Genomic DNA, 19,432 nt, shown 5'->3' with positions numbered 1-19,432 from the left:
AGCACAGAGAGCAGGAGGTGGAGAGGTAGGGGGAGGAGGAGGAGGAGGGGCAGCTAATGGATTTTCCTCGCTTCCTGTGGCTTTGGACTCGGAGGAGGAAAATCGGCAAGACGACGCTGATGGGCGAGAGCGGAGATTTGTTAAGAACTTAAAGACAAAGCAGCGGTTGTTGTAATCAGTGGAAAAGTGACATCAGATGTGTTTGATGCAGCCGAGCGGAGTGAGCACACGTATGATGAAGCGTCGGCACGGGTCCCACATCACACACATCAAACTCTACAGGGTCGGATCTGGATCTGAATGAATCCTGATCCTAGATGGGCTTTCTGTGTTCTGATCCCAGTGTTCCAGACTCCGGCTCTCTCCCTTGTGAAGACAAAGGGGCGTCGGCTCTGCACCCCTTGATGAGGCGTTGGTAAATGTGCGTCTGCAGCAGTTTGCTCTTCTTCTCTTCTTCTCTGAAAGCCACCTTGTTGGGTGAGACATCAGCTCCAGTGAGTGAATGAGACGTCGGGGACACGGAGGCCTTCTGTCCATTTGGTCGGGACAAAAGACTTCTCCTCCTCTTCACCTGTGTGTCTCACCTCAGTCAGGGCGGAGCCAGCAGATAGAGACCGCTCACACATCTGTGAGCACGCTGCTGCCATTACACCCTGCTGAAGAGATCAATCAGCAGGCAGCACTTCAGCCATCTACCTCCCACCATGACCTCCCCTCTCTCTCTTCTCCTCTCTCTCTCTCCTCCTCTCCCCCTCTCTCTCCCTCTGACTCACGCTCTAAACTCCCTGCCTGTTTCTTCATCCTGTGGTTCCTCCAGTTTCTTCTCACTCTGTCTCAACTTGTGACTCTCACTCTCTCAGCCCTGGCTGTAGTTTGCCCTCACTCAGACTCAGCCTGTAAACTCTCTGAGTAATTAGCTGCGTTCCCTCCCCGGATTCTTTCATGTCTGGGTGGGAATTTATTGCAGAGACGTTTGTGCTAATTATACAGTTTGGACTGAGGAGGCGAGGCGGTGCCACCGTGTCAGGACTCTACACGTACGCTCTCCACACACACACACACACACACGTACGCTCTCCACACACACACACACACACACACACACGTACGCTCTCCACACACACACACACACACACACACACACATACACACACACACACACACACACACACGTACGCTCTCCACACACACACACACACACACACACACACAGACGCTCTCCATACACACACACTTGGGATCGCAAAAGCAGAGAAACACCGACATCCTCTCGAATCGCACGCTGGTGGGATCTGGCGACACGCCCGGCCCGGGACGCCGCCGTGCATCACAGCTCGCACATCAACGCCAAACAGCTACGACACAGAGACGACGAAAACACGCTCAACAGTGTGAGAGAGAGTGAGGGAGAGAGAGAGAGAGAGAGAGAGAGAGAGAGAGAGAGAGAGAGAGAGAGAGAGAGAGAGAGAGAGAGAGAGAGAGTGAAGTGGGTGGTGGAATGAAAGCCCAATCAGGTGTGTGAGGGCAGCGAGTGAGAGGGAGGACAGGGATGAAGGGATGGAGGGATGGAGGGATGGAGGGATGGAGGGATGAAGGGATGAAGGTCTCCATGAGCCTCCAGAGAGCAGGCCGGCCTGTGAGGCAGTCTGAGATCTCTGGGCTGCGTTTGTTAAATTGGTGGGTGGAGAACACGGCGGCTGTTGATAAGCAGATAGAAAACAGGGCTCTGAACCTATAAATACACTTATAAATACACAGAGGGGAACCCTGGAGCCACGGGACTGACACAGCAGGGGGGAGGAGGGGAGGGAGGGAGGGAGGGAGGGAGGGAGGGGGGACATAACCAGCACAGACAGAGAGGAGGAAGGAGACAGAGGGGTTGATGTACAGGCAGGGGGATGTGATCAGGAGCAGCGTGAGTCAGCTGCTCTGTTCATTTGACCTCAGAGGAAGCAGCCAGCGCCGCTATGACTTCACACAACACGACAGGAAGGAGAGCAGAGCGTCTGGGAGCCGGGCGGCGATAGACGAGGAAGAAACAAAAACGGGGGAGTCGGAGTCAGATTTTCCAGAGTCACTCGCGTCGCGTCGGGTTGTGTCGGGAGAGGAGGAGAGGAGGAGAGGAGGAGAGGAGGAAGGGAGCGATGGCAGCCTGGAGAGGGCGGGGAGGCGAATGAGGGAGTGAAGTGAGAACAGAAAGGAGAGGAGACAGGAGGAGGAGAGAGATAAGAGCAGCGAGGCGATGGAGGGCAGAGGATCGTACGGCAATAAACACTGAAGCAGCCTGAGAGTGTTTACGTCCTAAAGAGAGAGAGAGAGAGAGTGATCTGTGGAGGGAAAACGTCTCCTCACCACGAGAAGAGGACGATCAAAGAGAGACAGAGTGGGGACAGAGTGGGGACTCCTCCCTCCTCCTCCTCCTCCTCCTCCTTCTCCCGATGATAAACGTAGGAAAGTTTCTGTTTCTCTGAGTGAGCTGCACTTAACCACGACTACACAGGAGCGCCACTGTGAGAGCGCAGAGACGCTGCCTTTAATGTCCCAGCATGCAGTGTGACAGATGTGAGAGCCACACACACACACACACACACACACACACACACTTTAAGCGACATCATCCCTCCTCTGGATGATGAGCAGGCCACGCCCCCTCACAAACTCATCTGTGCCTGGATGTGAACTCAGAGACTCCAAAGCTCATATTTGAATAAGAGCTGGAAACAAACACAACATGGAAGCGTGGAGCTGGACTCTGAACACAGCGGCATGGAACCACTCACACACTCACACACACGCTCTCTCTCACACACTCACACACTCTCTCTCTCTCTCTCTCGCTCGCTCACACTAATCCAAGCAATTTCACCAAGCAGCTTTCTCCTCACAATGCTCGAGTCAATTCTCTCGCCCTCTTCCTCCCCCCCCCCCCCCCATAACAACAAATCATAATCCCTTAGCGACCATATGCTCTTTTCTTTATCCGTCTTTATCCACTGACATTAATAATCTGCAGGAGTGGAGCGACGGAACATCTCCAGCAGTCCAGTCGTCTCCTCCTCAGAGTGAGACGGAAGGTTGAAGAAGCTATTACACACACACACACACACACACACCAACTTTTATTTCACAACCTTTCCATCCTGCACGACGGCTCTGACCCTCAGAAACGCAAAACTCTCCAGATCAAACCGCTGGATGATGCAAGCCTGAGAGGAAACACAGCAGGAGGAAACTTCTCTACATCGAAAAAAGCGAGCACGGATGATGTCATCCTGATGGCGCGTCTTTGACCTTCAAGGTGAACGCGATCAAACAGAAGCGGTGGCCGGCTCAGCCTGACTGTGTCTCGGCCTGACTGTGTCTCGGCCTGACTGTGGCTCGGCCTGACTGTGGCTCGGCCTGACCGTGGCTCGGCCTGACTGTGGCTCGGCCTGACTGTGGCTCAGCCTGACTGTGGCTCAGCCTGACTGCATCGCTACACGTCGCAGCTGAGCCTAATTACACGCTGTCACTCCATTTCATTTAGACTCATTCCCGAGACGACTCAGCGTCATTTGAGAGCCCGGTGGTGGCGGCGGCGGCGGCGTGCGTGCGTACTGTAATCTCCACGTGCCGCCGCATGTTGAGACACGGAGGCTGGGAGGCGTCGGTGTCATCGCCTCATCTTTGTTTTGACTACCCGGCCTCCTCTCCTCCCTCCGAAGGAAACCAGACAGAAAGCAGAGTTGAGACTTTCCACGTCGCCCGTCGCTCCTTCACTCCACCTCCTCCCCCGCCGTCGCCGGCGTGGCCGACCTGAGTTGCAGTTGTGTCGCTTCCTAATTACACATCACAGCGTGGCCTCGTCGCCTGAACGCCTCCCTCAGAGGACGGCTGAGGGGAGGAAGCAGAGGCCTCATTAGGCCAAGTGTCCATCTGCTGAGAGGGAAAAGGGGAAGGTGAAGGAGATAAAGGCGGGGGGAAAAGAGACGTGAGGCCCTGAAGACTCGCCGGCGCTGTAATTAAAGCTGACAATCAGGAATGTCGGGCGAGCGACGGGCGAAGTCGGTATTTTACCTCCTGCTTCATTACGCTCTAATGATCCCCCGAGGTGTTTCTGCCCGACTCTAAGTGCAGCTCGTAAAGAAGGGATCCACTTCTGCCGGCGGGACGAGGAGCCTTTCATGGCGAGCGGAGGTGAGAGACGAGGAGACGAGGGAGAGAGGACAGAGACGGAGCGCAGAGCGACGTCTCCTCTGGAGCGTCCCACAGAGCTTCCTGCTCTTCAGGCTACTTGCTGAACTCTCGGAACAATTTGCATTTGGCTCATTTGGCTCAAACTGTTTGCTGGCAGTCTGGAGGATTAACAGAACCTGGAGCGGGAAACTGAGGAAGGTGCCAACACTTCACACACACACACACACAGCGTCTTCTCTCGTCCCGTCCCCGCGACACTCCGGCCCCGGGGAGTGGAAATGCACTTCAACCACGGCGACATGACGGCCTCAGACTGATTCTCATCCTCAGAGATTCTTTCACACGGAGCAGAAAAGAGTCCAAAGCAAAGGTAACAGGGCACCGAGTGGGATTTGAGTCGATTCCAGGGAAATCTGCCACAATCTGCAGATCTGCTGTAGTAAACAAGCTGCAGATGAGTCAATACGAGTCAATACCACTGTGTTTACAAGAACAGGTCTGCTTCTGAATGAGAAACCTCAACCAAAGTGATCAAAGACAGAAGAGCCTGAATGTCAGAATGTCTGCGTTAGCACGATTTGGGTTTGGAACCAAAGACATGAAGCTGTAAAAGTGACGACGACTACGGGAAGCTGCACTTGGGAAGTTCTCCAGCTCGTGATCTTTTCCGTACGCTTGTGTTTCTAATCAGCTGCACGTGAAGCCTCCTCTCTCTCTCTCTCTCTCTCTCTCTCTCTCTCTCTGCCTTTGTTCACAGAGAAGAAGAAGAAGAAGAAGCGGCTCATCTCCAGTCACGTGACTCTCTGTGCCTCATCTGGAGGACCGGAGCGCCGAGCGTGAAGCATCGAAGCACCGCCGTCACAACGAGGTGTGTGCCGCCGTGTCCGCACAAAGACAGAGGCCCGTCTCCGCGGCGACGGCTCCTCCAGAGCCAAGATGACACGATGACAGATGGCACCAAAGCCCACGTTCCCAAAGAGACGGGGCTGCGTGGGGTTTTTGGGAACGTTCACTGCCGAGTGATTAAAGTTAATCTGAGAAACAACACAGGAGTTTAGACGAGATTATTAATGGGATGGATCGCAACTGTGACGGTCCAGAAACCAGATCAGCCTGTGGAGAGATGGCAGCGTTTGAAATGTATGCACACACACACACACACACACAGACACACACACACAGATGGCAGAGGAATTTAGCCGAGGCTTTGATATGCAGATTGGATGCAGGCTGCAACGCTATCGTTCCCTCAGCACAACATTAGAGCTGATAACGTTCACCTGGAGGGGGCGGCGCTCTGATATCCTGCAGATACGCACGCTCCTGAAGGTGTGAGCCAGGCCTGCGTGGAATTCTCCGGGACCGTATCGCTGCAGAGAGTTGGCACACACACACACACACACACACACACACACACACACACACACACACACACACACACACACACACACACACACACACACACACACACACACACACACACACACACACACACACACACACACACACACACACACACACACACACACACACACACACACACGGGCGGAGGTCCCAGGGTTATTACGCAACCACATTTCCTGTCTCCTTGGCAACGACGGCGTGAGGTACTTTGAGAGTTTGGATCGCACGTTTTAAATCAGCCGTGCCAGAAAGCCTGACACACACACACACACCTGCACACACACACACACAGAGAGCCTGGAGGGGGCTGATGTTGTGATTCCTCGACTAAACTCCGGTAGAAGGTGCAGATGTTCAGGACCAAACATCAAATTGAGCCCTGATCCTTGTGCAGATCAGTGACGCTGATGCAGAGCGGCATCACACACTCCACCACATCACAGCCAAGCGTCAGCAGCCAACCGACATGGACGCTCTACATAAATGATGACAGCTGATGAGTTCAGGCGGCAGAAGAACATTAAGAGATTATTACAGAGGCTGCAGCGTCCCAGCAGAGCAGAGATTAGACCAGGCATAATCTGCAGTTACTGAGTGCTGATGACATGTTCCTGCATACATGTGTGCGCAGGCTTATTGTCCATTACGGTGCCGCTCATACTGAGGGCGTACGACAGAGACCGTCAGCATAATGGGACGGGATTGAATCACAGAACAAAATTCACTTAGGAGGCCGAGTCAAATGGAATTCTCTCTCCCGTGAGAGCGAGGAACAACTGGACGAGGTTTCAAGAGTTGCGACACCGTAGAGAGTGAGAGCAGAGACTTTAATGATACAGTTCAGCCTCTCTCTCTCTCTCTCTCTCTCTCTGTGAGTGTGTGGAGCACAAACACTTCACCCTTTGGCAAAAACAGCCTCACTACGGCAAAACCACTCACAATCAAACCCAAATCCAGAGTCAACAAGCAAAGGGACGTTTTAATACTCCACTTTACTCCTATTAAAACTAAAAGCCACACACACTCCACCCACACACACACACACACACACACACAGACAGGGTGTTTGTTCTCGTCCCTTATGCCTCTGCTGTCCCAACTGTGCTTATTTTAGTCATTTGTGCGATCAATGGCTGCTCCCGTTTCAGCTCGTCCTCCTCAGGTCAGAGCGGATCGCACACACACACACACACACACACACACACACTCTGGACAGAGCTTCACCATCTGGAGTTTGCTGACGTGAACTCATCACTGGAGCGTCCCAACAGATTACAGGAAGTGGAACAAAGTGGTCGTTGCACCAGCAGAGAGTTCAGTCAGGATGAACTGTAGAAGCGTCCACACACTGAGGGAACCTTTCCTGTTTCTATTCGTCCTTATTAGGAACAGAAGCAGAAGCAGCAGAGGGGTTAAAGTGGTAGAGCACCCAGAGGAGCAGGCGCCTCTGCATGGGAGGAGAGGAAGGAGGTCAGATCACTGAGCCCCGCAGCCAAAAAGCACTCAGCTACTGTATGAGTGTGTACATGTGTGTGTGTCCACTCTAACCTGTGTGTTGGCCCGTTCACGCCCCTCTCCTCCTCTCCTCCTCATCCTCTAACACTGCAATCAACATTTTAATTTCAGCTTCAGTGCAAAGAGTAAAAAACCCCAGTGCTGCAATTATGACAGGAAGGGCTGAGCGTGCAGAGCAGCCAGAGCACAGCCAGAGCACAGCCAGAGCACAGCCTCACTGTGGCTGCACGCTCAGATTCTTTATCCAACCGGTTTCTTAACCAACAGAACCAAGCCGTGCCTCAGAAGGCCACAGTAGCTCCGCCCCCTTTTCCTCCACCTGCCTCTCCTTCAGATTCAGCTTTTTCATTTCACATGATCTCAACCATCGGAGCATTAATGAACCTTTAATGAGTTTGGATCATCTATCAAGCCCTCTCTGATTCCAGCTGATGATGTCATGACTCCCCTTCTCTCAGCTTGAATCAGAGACTTCCTGTGTTCTCCTGCAGCCTTCAGTCAAACACTGTGAAGAGAATAATCCCTCCCAAGAAAAAAAGCCTCAACGTGAAAACACACATAACAACTGCTTAGAGCTAATACCACCTTTAGTGAGCACGCCGGTGTTAAGAGAGAGAGCAGGGAACGACTGAACGACTGAACGACTGAACGCATGTAGATTCATTCAGTGGCTCCTCTGCTGTGCTGCTCTGTGGAGCCGCCAGCCAAGGATTTAATTACTGTACCGACTGTACAGAGCCAATTATTCCTGCTGCAGAAAATACTTAATGACACGGCTCACTGCAGCTGTGTGTGTGTGTGTGTGTGTGTGTGCACGCGTGTGTGCGCTTCATCCAGGTATGTGGGCCAACAGTTAGAGGGCTGATGTGGTCTTACGCCGCCCCCCCCTCCCCTGCCCTCCCCTCCTCCCTCTCTCTCTCTCTCTCTCTCTCTCTCCAAACATCATCAGCCTGAACGAGTCAGCCTCAGGCTCAGCGGCTTTATTCCCCACACTCAAAGCCGCCGCGCATGCAGGCACAGAAGACCTTGTGAAAACACACACAAACACACACACACAAATAAACAACTGCGAAATGTGTGTGAGAGATGAAGGAGGCAGAGGGAGACGGCACGCGGGGACAAACGGAGGATTGTCCTGTGTTGGTCTCTCTGTTGAGTCTTCACCTCGCGTGGGGACGAATCGGGGGCAGCGACTGTACACGGCAGGATAATAAGGGTTTTGTTGAGACATGCCCTCCTCCCTCCTCCTCTTACACACACACACACACACACACACACACACACACACACACACACACACACTCTCTCCTGCTCCGATGCAGCTTGATGATACAGAGTGGCCTCTTATCTTCCTCTGATATGTCAGATTGAACACAGACGTTTCTCTCCTCCAGGCTGTTATTTGTGTCACTGTCGATACGTTATTGACACAAACGAGGTGACAGTATGTACCCCCCCCTCCACTCCCACCATGTGTCAATCAACCATTACTCACAGACTCTGGGCACAGATATAGATCGCCCGGGGGAGGAGGGAGGGAGGGAGGGAGGGAGCCGGCATCTCATGCAGGAATACTGGGATTGATTTGTGTGACTGAGCCATCAGGCGACTGATTGACAAGCGATACAATTAAGAGGAAGCACAGAGGAACGGAAGCTCATCAGGATATCAATCACTGCTCCGTCCCTCCGCCCTCCTCCATCTTCATCCATCAGCTGCTATCATCGTCTCACAGGCGTCTTAAGACTAATGTGGCTGTAAACATCACAGGCACGTCTGCACAACAACAACAACAACAACAAGAGGAGGACAAAGAGACAGAGGACAAAGAGACGGAGGGACCATGGTGAAGACAGGCGAACAAACAGAGTGTCAGCGCTAAAATCCCCTGAGGTGTGTGTGTGTGCTCCAGGTGCAGAACAGGAAACGCTGCGTTTTGGCTTTAATACCCGACTAACCAGGAAGCACCTCACAGAAAAACAACATGTACTTCCTGCTCCAGCATGTGACTCCGGGAACAAGCTTAACCCTTAATGTCTCAACCCCGGCTGCAGGTAGAGTGACGCAGGTGTTTGAGGAGCGGCGGGGGCGTCGTGCGATGATGCTTTGTCTGCCTCTTTAACCGAAGTTCAGCTGGGATTTGATCCCATAAACCCTGAGCTCATAAAGCCTGCAGTCTGAAGTCAGATGGGCCAACGAGCCGGCCTGCAGGGACAGGAGGCTCAGTCAGACTCAGCTTACTCCACGTCTGGGTCCTGACCACAGAGAGATCCGGCTTTGTTACGGACGGCGAGGGAGGACGGCTGAGACGAGGCGCTCACTTGTTTGTCTCACTTCAGGAGCTGATGATTCACTCCGATTCATTCATTGTGAAACCTTGAACCAAAAACCTTCAGCTGAGCGCGGCGACGTCTCTCTGAGGAGGTGAACGAGTTTATGAGCAAAGAGAGAGGAAGAAGAAGAAGCAACAGACAGAGAGGCAGAGAGGGGAGAGCAGCAGAGGATGAGGATGCTGAGGATGAATAAGAGAGAGGAGGAGATGAAGAGAGAGCAGGGGAGCCAGGGAGCCAGGGAGGGCAGGTTCTTACTGATATGGATGGCAGGGGAGGTGATCGTTACCCAGACACTGAATGGCCCCCCCACCCGCCCGCCTGCCTGCCTTCAACCGCCCGCCTGATTGCCCAGCATGCATTTGCATCAGAGTTGAAGGAAGCGGAGCAGAAGAAGCCTTTGATCTCTGGTCCTTCTGTGTCTTTGATGCGTGGAGTGGAAACACAGCAGAGAGCTTTAGAGAGGAAACGTGGAGGAACCGGAACATGATGAAGAGTCTCACAGCACGTGTGTGTGTGTGTGTGTGTGTGTGTGTGTGTGTGTGTGTGTGTGTGTGTGTGTGTGTGTGTGTGTGTGTGTGTGTGTGTGTGTGTGTGTGTGTGTGTCTGTGTGTGTGTGAGTGAAAGAGAGAGAGAGACGCTCAGCAGGGTGGACAAGAATGTGCTGAGACTGAATGGCTGCAAATGAGTCAAGACCTTGAATGCAGTACAAATGAACACACACACACACACACTCTGTTATTCAGTGTGTGTGTGTGTGTTCAAAACCGACACACAGCAACTGAAGCGATCTGGAGTTTGTGTTTTTGGCAGCAATTTCTGATAACCCCTTCCTCTTCCTCCTCCTCGTCTCACTCTCTCACTCTCTCCCGTCTCTCCTCTCCGGATGATTCCGGCCCGCCTGGCTGTGGGATTGAAGCGGTAATTACGCCGTCTGAACAGCTTCTCCCCTCCCACGTAAACCTGGCTACCTATCATCCAGCAGCTTAACCCTGCTCTCCACGCTGACACGCGGGGCCCAGACACACACAACAGCCTGCGTGAGGAAACCATTAACCCACAATTAAATTACAATCACCATAACAAAGGAGGGGTGACATTTAAATCCGGCACTGGAGGAGGGATTAGGAGAGCACTTCTCTGGGCGCGTGTTATCTCCTCTATATGACAGAGCGGATAAAGGAAGTGTGAATTAATCAGACGCTCTGTCGTATCACCAGACGGGTCCTTTTCCTCCAGCGAGTAGACTGATCCAGGGTGTCACACAGGGTGAGCACAGAGAAGCTCAGGTCAGGAGTGTGTGTGTGTGTGTGTGTGTGTGTATGTGTGTGAGGCAGCAGCTCAGAGGGTGGAGTGTCCACGACTCTATACAGAGTGACGGGCGGGAGACGACTCGGGCAGAGCGACAGGAGATGTAAAGGATTAACGGTTGCATCGCAAATCTCCCAGCAATTAGACCGCACCCGCAGCCAGAGGAGAGGGATTTAATGGCAGTCTGACGGTGCAGGAATGATTGCCAAATCTGCAAACCGCCTGCGTGAGGAGAAGAAGAAGAAGTTCCACCTGAGAGACGGCGGCGGCAGCTGAAGCCCTGGGGGGTAATATGAGTGAAAACGCTCTGTAACGAATAACGGTGCGATGGCAGTTAAGCACAGCAGGCGATCAATATGTCTGAGATCTCATCCAGGAAGATACGGCTGAGGATTGATCGGAGCGCCGCAGCCGTGAGCGGCTGATTGACAAGAGATACAATTAAGAGGAAGCCAGAAGGAACGGAAGCCCATCACCACATCAATCATCTGCCCCTCCCCCGCCGCCCGCCTTCATCACTTCATCATCATCATCCTCCTCGTCTAATCTGACTCTAAACAACCGTGGTGACAACCGGTGACAAAGAGACACACACACACACACACACACACACACACACACACACACACAATCAGTCATCTGAGGTCCAACCCGATGGTGAACATCCTGGTTCTTTATCTTATTATCTCATCTGTAGTTTCCATCGTCTCTTCTCATTGTTAAGCCGTCACTTTGAGACACTTCACTGTCCTCCATTACAGGAAGTACATTCACAAACTGTCATCTTCTCTTTCTTTCCTTGTTCCAATCCCTTCCTCGTTTGTTTCCATCCCTTCTCTCATTCTGACTAAACTTTACCCACAATGCAGTATTTCTCCAGCAGCTCTTTGTCCTAACATGAAGTCTCTCATCTCAGACAGTGAAGCTAAACTGACACGGCGGTTTGACACCATCAAAAATCAACAGAGACGTGGGAGTCGCAGGGTCGGCCGGCGTTCAGGGACCGAAGGCCGCGGCCGCCGTGGTGCGGCGCCGCCTCAGAGCCCCGAAAAAGTGAAACGCCAGCGCGACATCTTTGGCTCTGACGCAGCAGAACCACGCCGGCCTTCAATCCAACATCAAGGTTGTGCTGAAATGAAAGCAATTTGATATCGGCAGAGAGGAGATTGAGGAAATGAGATTGATGTTGAGAGGGGGAGCGAGGAGTAAGTGGAGGAAGGGGGAGAAGGGGAGAAAGGTGCAGGGCTGAAACAGAGCTCAAACTTTCAGCTCCGCACAGAACAGATTGACTTTTTCTTTAAAACGTGGACGCCGCGCTGTACATCCTGTACAATGTGGCGCCAGAGACGACAGAGAGAGAGAACGGGCGAGCGAGAGCCAGTTTAACACACACACACACACACTGCGGCACACGAGGGACTCACTTCATGGGCTTGAACAGAGCCTGGCCGTAGTTCTGGAAGGTCATGATGAGTTTGAGCTGCGTGCCTCCAGACTTCATCGCTGTGAGAGAGAAACAGGAAACAGGAAGTTAAGAATCTACAGAGGAGGAACGAGGATGAGAGACAGATATAAGGTTACAAAGGGAGGGATAAAGTTCATGTTTCTGGTTGGTTTGGTTGATCAAAGTCTCCAGGCCGAGCTGCTGCTCAGCAACACTGGAGTTTGTGAAGAAATCTGATTATTTTTGCATTCCTTCGTTTTTATAAACTCACAGAGGAGCAGAACACAGATTACACATCACATACATTCATTATTGATTGTTGAGAAACGCCACGTTCAGCAGAATGCAAACAGGAAGTACCAGACCACCTTCACACACACACACATACACACACACACGAAGAAATTGGGATTATAGAGTTTTTCACTCTATTAAAATATTGACTGATGTTGATTTGATTGACATGTTGAGAGACATGGAGCCAGGGAAGTGACGTGAAAACTGTGTGTGTGTGTGTGTGCTCTGGAAACACACTGAGTGCAGATGTCACAGTGTTTGTTTGAAGGGGGGTGAAGGACGAGTGCTCCTCAGGCTCTCTCTCTCTCTCTCTCTCTCTCTCTCAATCCTCTGGAGGGTCACTCACTCTCTCTCTCTCTCTCTGCCGTCTGTCTGTGTCTCTATTCATCCTTCTACTCCTCCATCTTCCATGTTTCCTCTCCTTTAGTGCATGATAATGTATTCTAAAGGCACTCGGGGGACTCTGGTGGGCTTCAGTGTTTGGCGGCAACTATCGGGGCCAAACACTCTGAAATGTGCCGAAGCAGCAGCGCGGCCGCTCCGCCTGTTATTCTAATCCTGATCGATCGGAGGCTGTGTTCTGGTGGCCTTTTGCCAGAGCGCCGCCTGCTCAATCAATGCCCTCATTACTTTTTACATATGGGACAAGCATATTGTTTACAGAGGAAAAATTACAAGTGAACAGATCGATGTGGGTCTGACCCCAGCTGCTGCTCCTCCTGCAGGAGGCTGGGAGGCTTTGGGAGAGAATCTTAACTCTTAAAGAGTTAACGTGAACTCATGCACGAGCCGCAGCTGCATGTGGGGAACACACAGACGAAGGTGGAGCCGGCTGCTTGTGAGCGCACGTTCCCCACTCTTTGCAATGATTTGTAATATAAGTTATCATCGCCCCTTCTGTCTCCGGCTGCTTTCACTTGCTCCAAAATGCTTGAGTGTATAATAAAGCCCGGCTCTCCTATCTTTAAGTAGAGATAATAACCAACTTCTGCTGGCTTCCATTGGTATTCTGCCCCGAGCCTGTTAAAGCCCTGTAATTACTGGACCAGCATGTATTTAGCTGGCTAGAGGCTCTGAAAACAGCTTCCTCTATCCACCCAGCAGCCTGAGAGGGAACGCTGAGAGCAGGGGAAGCAAGGGAGGGAAAGAGGAGAAGAGGGAAGAGAGAGAGAGAGAGAGAGAGAGAGCCAGAGAGGGAGAGATTGTGTTTCAGTTAGCAGCCAGTAGGCAGAGATGCAGAGTGTGTTAAATGGTTAATGGCAGCTCCAGATCTGTCTTTAATCTTTGCCTGGGGCGAGTTAACGGTTTCACTGGCAGATAAACCTGAAATCTGCAAAATCCCATTTTACAGCGAGGAAGCGAGACGAGCGACCTTGAGTCGACAAAGCACTCCTGGAATGTGGGAACCGGACGGAGCCAAGGAGGGAAAGACAATCCGGAGGAGAAGGAGAAAAGGAAAACATCAGCGTCAGATTCCTCAGAAGTGCCCTGACACGGATCTAAGCGCCTCTGTCAGGTAGCGACTCGCTCTGTGGCTTTCTATAAAAAGAGAGGCTTTACTGAGCCTCAGTCACATAAAAGCCACAGAGTTTCATTTGGATCAGAATGAGACGTGGCCATGTGCTCCCTCTCCCTCTCTCTCTCCCTCTCTCTCTCCCTCTCTATCACGCTGGGTGCATGAGAAGAATGCAGCCTGGTAACATTCAGTAAAAGTGTCTCACAGCCCTTACAGGTGTTCAAGCCAACACCTAGAGAGGAACGATCGGCCCTTTAAATTGAACTCTGCCTCCTGCATGACACACACAGTGAGGCTGGGGGTCTGATCCAGGAAGGGAGCAGATGTGTGTGTGTGTGTGTGTTGATCAGCAGCCATGTGAGCCGTCCAGAGCGTCCTTGATCGGACACAGAGCAGCTCCCTGGGTGCTTGTTTATTTATGGTTGTATCATCGGTGATGTGCTGCTTGACAGAGCGATGTGAGCGCCGTGACCTTTAGCTGCTGAGCACCACAAGGCCACCGACCATCAATATGAGCAAGAATCAGCCGTAACAGCAGAAAAGTGGCTTTGATTTGTGTTTAGAGGCGCTGGTGTGTGTGTGTGTGTGTGTGTGTGTGTGCTCTGGCAGCTGCAGACGGCCCTCAGAGCTAAATGAGACTTAGACCCTCCGTCTGGACCCAGCAGTGGACCCCCCCGGCCCCCCGGGCCCCCTCACTCACCCACGCTGGTGATCCTCTGCGTCACCAGGTCCTTGAGCAGAGCCTCGATCACAGGGTTGTGTCTGGAGTAGAGCTCGTATCGGTTAATCCCAATGTGGAAGCGGAGCCAGTTGGGGTAGGACTCGGCCGTCAGCTCCCCTGTGGGGCTGAACTCCTCCTTGTTGCCTTCGCCGGTCCTGAGGGGAGAAGAGGAGAGAGAGGAAGAAGATGAGGAAGAGGATTCCATAAACCACTTTAGTGTGATATTGGGATTGAACTCATTACATAAATTACATTCTATCTCATCCTACTTGTTCACACTCATGTGGCTCGGTAGAGCTGCCACTTTACCATTCATGATCCTCTGCAGCCTTGGGGTCGAATCTGATGTCCGTGTTGACGTTGAACAGCGTGTCCTCGTCCGTCAGAGCCGGCGGGGACCTTTTATATAACGGATGGTCGTAGAGCGCCGACAACCTTGATCCCCTGGCCGGCATGTTCTTGGCCGCTGAGGCGTCCAGGATGAACTGCCGCTTCCTCTCGCCGCGCTGATGCTCCAGCCGCTTGAAGGCGTCCGTCTTGTCGCCCGTGACCGGGATCCTCTCCAGGGAATGCGAGGACACGTTGGAGCTGGGCTCGTTGCTGAAGTCCTGGAGGATCCGCAGCGTGTGTTTGTTAGGCCAGCCCGGCTTCTTCCCCCAACTCTGGGGCTCCTCGCTCGGCGTGTGCGAGCAGGAGCAGCCGCTGTTTCCGTGGCGCTCCAGCTTTGGTAACAAGTCTATCATGATGTGCAGGGAACACGCGATAAGAAACACCATCAGGATCAGGACCCGGAATTTACGCAGGAGGATCATCTTCATCGTCTCTCGTTTGAGCAGGTGTGAGTATTTACTGCAGATGATGAGCACGCAGAGGAACAAGCTGACTACATCGCTGATGATGTTGATCAGACTGGAAGCCAATCTAATGAGATAGACGTTAAACACGTAGCTTCCATCTTCACTGGCCGTCTTGAGTGAAGGATTCAGCGTTCAGCCTTCGGTGTTTTGCGGCATCAGACTCCTGCGTTGTTCGCGCTGACGTCCCGGTGAGATTTATGAGGCGCAAATTCACCCGCAAGCGTGCAGGTAAAACAGGTCGAGTCGGTTCAGACGCATCCGCCACATCCTCGTCACCCCGCCGGCATAACCGACCACCGCGCAGGGGACGCGGAGGAGCGCAGGAAGTGCAGGAGGATCCCAAAGAAGCGCCGGATCGACCCGTCCGCTCCGCCCGTCCGAGAGTTCCGGGGACGCGCGTCAAGTCTCGCCGCCCGGGCTGGATCATGCGGCGGACCAGCTGGCGTGGCTCAGTCCGGGGGAAGCGTGCGGTGGAGTGCGGCGCTCCGGTGAGCTCACATTTAAACGCGTCTGACGGGGGGAAGTCCCGGGAAAAGTAGCCGACACGAAGTGAGATCCAGGAGGCGGAACGCGGCGTCACACGGAGCCGCGACTAATGACCCGAGGAGAGCCGGAGGGACAGGGTGCGGGTAGCAGGAGGTACGATCCCCCCGCAGGGCCGAGAAGCGCCGGGAGAGACAGAGGAGGACGCACCACCGGAGCGTGTGTGTGTGCGTGAGTCTGGGTGGGTGTGTTAATATGATGATGAAGCCCAGAGCAGCGCCAGAGCAGCGCCACTGACACAGCCAGAGCCAGCCTATGAGCAGCGTCACTGACAGTGGATTGGCTGAGAGAGAGAGAGGGAGAGAGAGAGAGGGAGACAGCGAGAGAGAGAGAGAGAGAGAGAGAGAGAGAGGCGCGTCTGTTCTGTATTCCTCTTCTTCGAATAAATCCTGCCTGCACATCTCGACTGTGCAAGAAGAGGGCGTCTCGTTCCACTGACCAGGGAGAGTCTGACACACACACACCGACACACACACACACACACCGACACACACACACACACACACAGAAGCACCAAACCCATTTATTCTGAAATCCATCTGCTGGCATCCCAGTGAAATATGTCCTGAGAGAGAGTGGATCTATGTGTGATACATTAGAGCTCATCAGAGGGAGGATCCAGCTCCATCCTGCAGCGCTGCCACTCAGCTCACATCACATCTTTAATAACGCCTAAAGGCCGCAGGAAAGGAAACCACAGAGCGCCTCTGGCTTCCTTCTTCTAAGGTCCCACAGAACAAAAGAGTCCTGCTCACGTCGTCTCAACACCAGGGACGGAAATAAACACACTGCACACTCTCTGCTTGGCCTTTTACCTAGAAAACACACACATACACACACACACACACACACACACACACACACACACACACACACACACACACACACACACACACACACACACACACACACACACACACACACACACACACACACACCTGCCACAAAACCCATCAGCAGCACTCTCCAATATCCAGCCAGCGCACTAATGTTTCTCTTTACGGCTAATTGGCGCAGCATTATGGCCGCATGCAAACTTCCCACTGGCTGTAAATAGACAGATGAGACGAGGTAATAAACTGGAGGCATACTGGAGGACGGCACACACACACACACACACACACACGCATGAGTAACCCATCAGGCCGGCCATGATTACCTCCCTAGATTAATTTATAATTAAAAGAGCTGAGAGGGAGAGGGAGAGAGAGAGAGAGAGAGAGAGAGAGAGAGAGGAAGAGCATGGGGCTGTTGTACTCATAGAGGAGGAGGAGGAGGAGGAGGATTCATAAGAGAGAAAAGTGGAGATGCTTCAGATTCTCCACCCCCGGGGGAATTTACCCGCTGGAACAAAACATTAGTTGTGAATGTTAATGAATCTGATCCAGAGGCAAAATTAATAAAACAGCAGCCATGGCTAATCTGAAACTCTAAACCCAGCCTCTCCCTCTCTCTGTGTGTGTGTGTGTGTGTGTGTGTGTGTGTGTGTGGTGTATTCCCAGGCTGACGCATCACGTATGCAGTGACTCACAATGGGCGCAGATACGGGATCTATGAGCAGAGAGAAGAGCAGGTCTGTGTTGTCTGTCCTCCCCCCCCCCCCCCCTCTCTCTCTCTCTCTCTCTCTCTCTGCCGTTTACATCCAGGACCGACTGACCGTTGACATTTGCGGCCTTTTAACAGAGACTAATTCACAACAAAGGAGAAGGTTCATCAGATCGCCTGGGCCGGTGTTTGATGTCAGGGATACGGCGAGCGCGCAGGACAAAGTGACGCTTGTTTGCCCGTCCAGATCTCCTGCCAGCCACTGTAGCCTGTAGCCCACCGGCCCGGGGGAAACAAGCACAGATGAATGTGTATTGATGTCAGTCAGACATGGATCACAGCAGTCGATGGGTCAATGGCTCCTCACAAGGCTGGACTGTGTGACTGTAGCTCAGCCTTTCAAGAGGGCTGCGTCTCTCTCTCTCTCTCTCCCCTCCCCTCCCTCCCTCTCTCTCTCTCTCTCTCCCCCCTCCCTCCCTCCCTCCCTCCCTCTCTCCCCCTCTCTGTCAGAAGGCATCAGGCCTGTAGCTGTAGCCGTAGTAACACACCGTTATCCGACACAATACAAGAATATATGGGAGTCGACTTGTTTATCATGATGAAGCCCACATGTGCCACATATATGATTTAGACAGGGGAGCGTGGGATCTTCCAGGTGACATCATTGTTAAAGGCAGAGAGACCTTGTACAGACAGGATCAGTGGCTAACAGATAGCTGACGACAGCACAGGTCGTAAATACAGAGGATTGATGTTCTCCACACTCCGCCGTGTCTCTCAGTGAGATAGCAGAGCGGACCGCAGCGCTATCTCTGCTCTATCTGCTCTATCTGCTCTATCACAGCCGGGCCCAGGCGTTCCCTGAACACGACTGTACAAAGTCTGCAGAGGGGTGAGGAAACGACCTCTTCACACACACATGGAGTCTGTCACTGTGCCTCTCCAGGTAATGAACACAGGACCCTGCAAGTACCACCAGTGGCCCACGCACCACACGTTGAGAACCCCTGCATTAACAAACATATTTTCATTTGAATAGAAAGTCTAAATCAACTAAATCAATCTCAACTTCCTGTTCCCATCACAAGCACATTAAATGAAATGAAAGGTCACATGATGCAGGAATGCCTTTTCTACACGCGTGTGTGTGTGTGATTGGATTCAAACAGCAGTAAAGAACTTACTTCACTGTCACGAGAGGTTAATGAGCTCCGGCTGTTTAACGGCCGCTGACGTTCTTTGTATGATTTGTGCGTCAGTTGTAACCGTGACATCGTTGGTCAATTGTAAAATGCAAATGGAAATCTGAAAGTCACCCTGGAGCGGTGTGGGGATTAAAGGCACACATTTGATTGGTATAATCAGAGAGAAGGGAGGGAGGGAGACCAGGAGGAAGGGAGTGAGACCAGGAGGGAAGGAGTGAGACCAGGAGGGAAGGAGTGAGACCAGGAGGGAGTGAGACCAGGAGGGAAGGAGTGAGACCAGGAGGGAGGGAGTGAGACCAGGAGACTGGGTGCTGAGGCCCCGACCTCCATGCCCCCCGCACCTCCTCCCTCAGCTGCTCCATCTTTCCATATGTATTGTCTGAGTAAATTCATTAGCCTGCGTTTGCCCTCAGTGTGAGCAGGCTGAGTGAGGAACAGAGCAGGACTCATTTCCATCCCTGAGTATCTGGGCTCTCCCTGCATCTGATCTGGCACATTTAAATGGATATTACAGATAACAATGCCCTCTGTTGGCCTCAATAAGCCTCACGCTCCTCTGCCGGCTCCT

General features: G+C 52.6%; 1 protein-coding gene across 1 annotated transcript in view; it reads right to left on the bottom strand.

The window, feature by feature from the left end:
• The window catches only part of fam20cb (FAM20C golgi associated secretory pathway kinase b), a 31,071-nt gene extending 14,744 nt beyond the window's left edge, over positions 1 to 16,327 (bottom strand). The window contains exons 1-3 of the mRNA XM_076169672.1: positions 15,024 to 16,327; positions 14,694 to 14,869; positions 12,161 to 12,239 (exon numbers count right to left, since the gene is read on the bottom strand). Coding sequence (XP_076025787.1) covers positions 12,161 to 12,239; positions 14,694 to 14,869; positions 15,024 to 15,532 — 764 coding nt within the window. The 5' untranslated portion in view covers positions 15,533 to 16,327. The remainder of the gene's footprint in view (positions 1 to 12,160; positions 12,240 to 14,693; positions 14,870 to 15,023) is intronic.
• Positions 16,328 to 19,432: the final 3,105 nt, after the last annotated feature.

The sequence above is a fragment of the Genypterus blacodes genome, unplaced genomic scaffold (genome assembly GCF_046128005.1).
Source record: "Genypterus blacodes isolate CSIRO-AG114 ecotype Tasmania unplaced genomic scaffold, CSIRO-AGI_Gbla_v1 ptg000209l_1, whole genome shotgun sequence".
Taxonomy (NCBI): Eukaryota; Metazoa; Chordata; class Actinopteri; order Ophidiiformes; family Ophidiidae; genus Genypterus; species Genypterus blacodes.
This window is presented reverse-complemented; position numbering and strand designations above follow the sequence as displayed.